Here is a 5,856-nt window from a genome sequence, read left to right as displayed (position 1 = left end):
TATATATATGTATATATATATATATATATATATATATATATATATATATATATATATAAACGCATTGCATTGTTATATTAAGTTCTGAAAGAATTACCCTAAGGTAATGGTAATCCGAATTTCAAAAAGTGAGAACACTAACGAGGAAAAAGTCTTTACTAGATCCTGAGAAATTCTAGGAAAAGTTCAAAGTTCATATCCATTAAACACAGACTAGTTACCTTTTAACTTTTGACAATAAACACTTTAAATATATATATATAATATATATTTAATATATTATATTTAAGTTAAATGTGTATTGTATTTTATTTGTATTGTATATAATTATATTTATATAAATTGTGTATTTATAATTATATATTAAAAAAATTGTCCTTATCAGAGGTATATATATATATATATATATACTTTTTTTAAAGAATGCTAAAGGCGTGACAATTAGCCATGTGACTCAAAGTGTTGGCTACACACTGTCAGCACCACCATCAGCATCATCCGGAAACTTGCTAGAACTTTAGCAATGCCCCAGACCTCCTGAAGCAGAATCTGCAATTTTTTTTTTTTTTTTTTTTTTCACTGCTGTGGCCTCTCCCGTTGCGGAGCACAGGCTCCGGACGCGCAGGCTCAGTGGCCATGGCTCACGGGCCCAGCCGCTCCGCGGCATGTGCGATCCTCCCGGATCGGGGCACGAACCCGCGTCCCCTGCATCGGCAGGTGGACTCTCAACCACTGCGCCACCAGGGAAGCCCAGAATCTGCATTTTAATAAGAATCTCAGATGATCTGTATGCCTTTTAAATATTTCAATTTTGAGGATCCCTAGTCGAAATTACCAGTAATTTTTTCTGCATTGTTTGCCAGAGGCCAGTAGATCTGTTTGCTAATTCCAACCATGGTTTTACTTCCTTGATGTATATAAACTATGTTTGATGATTCTAAAAGTTCCAGCCAGATTTTAAGATTCCAACTAGATATCAAAACCATGCACTAATTATTCCATTTTTTAAAGGGGACAAGAAGGCCGTCTGTTCCTTCATTACACCAAGCATATAATCAAAGTGGAAACATAAACGTTGTTTAATAAAACACCATCGCAGTCACTTAGTTAATATGTATTTTAAATTTGAAATGGTAAGTTGTCCTAATTTCATATGATGTATATACTATCATGAAATAAAGTTAAGCATTATTTTAATAACAGAGTAAGCAGTTCTCTAAAAGCAAAAAGTTTACGACGTCTCCAAAATACTTTTATTTATTTCTCATTTTCTCTTTTAAACGTGTTTAAATCCTGCTTTAAATTCTGGAGGACTCCAAGACTGTTCCTGCCTGCCAAGTCAGTGGAGGAATTTTCCCCTGCTAAACACGACTGTTCCATTTAGGCCTCTGGGAAAGGAGGTGCTCTCCCCATCACCCCCTCTGCCTCCAGGTACCAAGAGGGAAGACAGTCCCCTTTACCGCCAAGAAACAAACGTGACTGAGACAAAGAAACAGAGTTACAGGGATAAAAGGAAACAAAACCCAGGATAGCCACTACCTGGATAATTAGCCTTGACTAAGGATTCTGGTAAAGTTAACTGAACTGTCATTGTTACAGGATAACTCTTTCTATTGGAAATAGTACAAATATCTTGGTAGCTGAAAGTTTTAATCAAATGGAGTAAAAGATTACCTGCTAACCTTAGCACTGTTGGAAATATGATTGTTTTCTATGATGTTTTTAGTCCTTTTGCAAAGTTCACATTCTTGAACATATATATGCATATATAGATGTATACACGCACACATACAGAGACGTACACATATATATCAAGACGTGCACATTTCTTAATCATTAACCCCACAGAAACAAAGAAGCTTTGAGGAAATCACATAAACATCCAGAAATCTTCACAATTGAAAGTAAACAGTAAGAACATGTTACAGTTGACTGAAAAAATCTCAGCTGAAATCAGATGTTTTAAAAACAGGAGGCAAAAGCAGCCATTTAGCTAATATTTATAAGACCATTATATACTGATGTAAGTATATAACAGGAAGTTTAAAATAGTAAACGAAGGGAAATTTTCTGCATAATAAGGGTGCCCTCACCTCTTTGCATTAAAATATTGCCATGTGCCTCTGGGGGATGGCCTTGGCGCCAAACGGGGGAAATGCTTAGGGAAGGAGAGAACTAAATATAATAAAAACAGGCCTCATTCCTGTAGGTAGGACCACGTTGACAGTCACAAACCACGTAATCTTATTTTATTTTTTTAAAACACTTACTGTTGTCTAATAGCATGTCCTTTTATTTCATTTTACTTTATTTCATGTTATTTTTTTTACTTTTTGTCTGCACCACGTGGCATGTTGGATCTTCGTTCCCTGATCAGGGATCGAACCTGCGCCCCTGCGTTGGAAGCACATAGTCTTAACCACTGGACTGCCAGGGAAGTCCCCCACGTAATTTTAAACAGGAAGCTTTATGTCTTAATTGTAGGCCTAAAACCTTAGTGACATTAACATATTACATATCATTTCCCTCATATCCAGGTAGGCATCAAAGTTAGTCCCGTGCAGGAAAGGAGACAGGCATAGACCCTGGAAACCCTGGATTCATATCCTGCCTTTATCCTTGAAGCTCTGTGGCCTGGGATAAATTTCTTAGGCTCTCTGAGCCTCAGTTTTCTTAACTATAAATGTGTGTTTTTGTGAATACAGCAACAGAGCAGGTAAAGCGCCCAGCATGGGGCCCGGCACACAACACATGATGAAAAACCGTACTTATTATGATCATTATAATTACTATTAGAGATATGCAAATGGCAACCACCATTTCTACAAAAACACATTTATTGCTTTCAAACCTCATTATGGATATTTCCCAGCTCTCGTCAAAACCAACTGACCTTAGTCATTTCTCCCGTAGAGATGCTATTAACTTTCAAGTGATTAAAAACAAACAAGACTCATTATATTCAACCTACCAACTCCATCACATGTTGAAGAATCTGGGTTTTTTTTTTTTTTTTTTTTTTTTTGATAAATCTGCTGAATCTACTCTGGTGAAAGAAATTCTTATTGCAGCTGGCATTGTCATTTTTTTTTTTTTTTTTTTTTTTTGCGGTACGCAGGCCTCTCACCGCTGTGGTCCCTCGCACCGCGGAGCACAGGCTCCGGACGCGCAGGCCCAGCAGCCATGGACCACGGGCCCAGCCGCTCTGCGGCATGTGGGATCCTCCCGCACCGGGGCACGAACCCGTGTCCCCTGCATCGGCAGGCGGACTCTCAACCACTGCGTCACCAGGGAAGCCCTGAAGAATTTTTTAAAGGTTGAGACTGGTCATCCAGTTCTGTGGACTAAAAATCCTTTCCCACTTCTGAAATGTTTCAACCCTTCTCTACCATAAGTGACATAAGAGAGGAGGCACGGATTCAAGTGTAGGATCGATTCACACTCGCGCTGCACTGGGAGGTGCTCTGGAGAGATGGCTTCGGCACGCAGGCTGCCAGAATGGACCTCAGACCACCGTGGGCACAATGTTTGGGACGGACCAATGAGGTTAACTGATTACAGATGATTCCCCAAGGACCCTGAAATACTGGTCTTCCAACATCTGAATGGGTTAAGTTGATGGGCTGTCCAGAAATTCTCCCACTCGTTGTATAGACACAGCCACTGCAAGTGGAGGGAAGGTATCTGTGTCCAAAACATCTGTCTGTGCTAACAGAAATGACGATCAAACACCATCATTATACAGTATGTTTAAAATTAATTCTTCTGTGTCATTCCTTGCTCTCTGAAAACAGGCAATATAGTTTTTATTGAATTTAAGTTGCTTTCTGGTGAAAAGAAAGAAAAGGGGTTCAAATTTAACTTTTCATGAACAGCCATGTGGTCATTCTGTTTGTAAACTTACATAATGTAGCTGATATACATCACAATCAGATATGTATGTTATTTACTCACAACTTAATCAGTAAAGCAGGAGACCACTTGTTTCAAATGCGCTGACACCACAGACAGTATGAACCAGAAATACTTGGTCTCCAATATGTAATACTATTTGTCTCAACCAAGAATAACTATTAATACATTCTTAGATATAGAGAAATGGGAAAAGTGATGCTTTTCATATTTTGTGATATAGCTTTACATGAATTATTTTTCGGAATATACTAAAATCAATTTAATCCACTTTGAATAATGTTATTAATTTTTTCTTTTGTTTCCTGAACACAGACTGTAGCTTAAAAAACTACTGTGGTGTACCTAATGAATCCTACTTCATATGTAAATCACAAAAAATTTCATATTTCATTTTAGAAGGACACATGGAAAAACCATATTGAAAAGTGACTCACTTGATTCTGGATTTACATGGCAACACTTGAAACTAGTGGTCTAGCTGACACAGGCAGCCATGCAGAAAGAATTACAACCGTCACAGAAGTACCTAAATAATTTTTGTCAACAGTAATTGCTGAAAGTAAAGAAAGAATGAAAAAGAATGGGTTCATGGTTTCAGTGTTGGTAACTTATTACTGAGTTCATGTTAATAAAATCATGTCCCTTCCAAACATAAATCATGTAAACTATTTCCATTGGCTTCAGAGTGATTGTATTGTTAGATACATGCAGCACTGAAAATCTACTTTGATGTTAAAAAAAAAAACGGTCTGGAAAAAGTAATGTCTCCATTCTCCTCAATAACTCAGTTTTATTTTAAAGCCCAGGTAAAAACTCTGGGACCAATTTACTTTTTATAATTTCATGGCCATGCCATACCCCTTCCTTTCCCCCCACACTACCAATCCTCCAAACAATATGAAACAAAAACCCTGCCTCCAAATAAAATACTTAAAAAAACCCAAACCACCCCAAACAAAACGAAATTGTATTGAGCAAAGAACTCAATTGTTTTCAAAGGGTGAAAACACTGGTAACATTATTTTCACTTCAATCACTTAACTTATCTAAATAAACGCCTTCAAAGTGCTCCTGTGGCTTCAGAGAGAATCCAACAGAAAGAATTTAAGGAGAGCATCTCAACCGCTTGGCCAGGCAGTGGGAGTGCTTGGTAATGCAGGCTCCTAAGTGGAGTGCCGCTACACGTCGCTGGGTGATGGCGCTCTCTGCGAGAGGCTGGACGGGATGCAGCCACAGCAGATGAGGCAGAGGGCTTTCTGGATCTCTTGGTTTCTGAAAGCATATATGACAGGATTGATGATGGAGTTGTAGGTGGCGGGCAGGAGGGTGGCATAGGTGTAGATGGAGGGGTAGGTGTAATCAGCTATCAAGGAATAGAGGGTGAAAGGCATCCAGCAAGCAGCAAAGGTCCCCAGGATGATGGCCAGGGTCGAGACCCCCTTCCGGGTGGTCACGTAGTGCGAGGTGGCCAGGAAGTGGTGCTGCAGGGCTATCTGGTGGGCGTGCCTCATCACGATCTTACAGATCTGGATGTAGAGCTGAAGCATGAGCGCAAACATAAAGAGAAAGGAGATGGAGAGGATGGCGGCGTTGTTCTTGGTGAGGGGTCTGACCACGCTGCAGGTGGACTCGTCCTGGAGGCAGTTCCAGCCCAGGATGGGCAGCAGTCCCAGGCAGATAGACGTCCCCCAGAGCATGATAAGCATGACATAGGTAAACGTGACCGTCCTCTCCGAGTGGTAGGTCAGAGCGTAATACAGGGAGAGGTAGCGGTCAACGGTGATAGCCAGCAAGCTGCAGACAGAGGCTGAGAAAGAGGCGACAATCAGTCCAATGGTGACCAGCTTGGTGGCTTCTGACTGCAGCAGGTAGGCGAAAACGAAATTGATGATGAGTCCAATGCCGGCCAGCAGGTCTGCAAGCGCCAGGCTGCCTATCAGC

General features: G+C 40.2%; 1 protein-coding gene across 1 annotated transcript in view; it reads right to left on the bottom strand.

Annotated features, from left to right (window-relative positions):
• Positions 1-5,093: 5,093 nt before the first annotated feature.
• GPR12 (G protein-coupled receptor 12) overlaps positions 5,094-5,856 on the bottom strand; it is a 1,076-nt gene continuing 313 nt past the window's right edge. Inside the window, exon 2 of the mRNA XM_007471450.1 lies at positions 5,094-5,856. Within this exon, the coding sequence (XP_007471512.1) occupies positions 5,094-5,856 (763 nt within the window).

Source organism: Lipotes vexillifer, unplaced genomic scaffold (assembly GCF_000442215.2).
Source record: "Lipotes vexillifer unplaced genomic scaffold, Lipotes_vexillifer_v1.1 scaffold543, whole genome shotgun sequence".
Classification (NCBI taxonomy): domain Eukaryota; kingdom Metazoa; phylum Chordata; class Mammalia; order Artiodactyla; family Lipotidae; genus Lipotes; species Lipotes vexillifer.
Note: the sequence above shows the minus strand (reverse complement) of the source record. Positions and strands in the feature narration are given on the sequence as shown.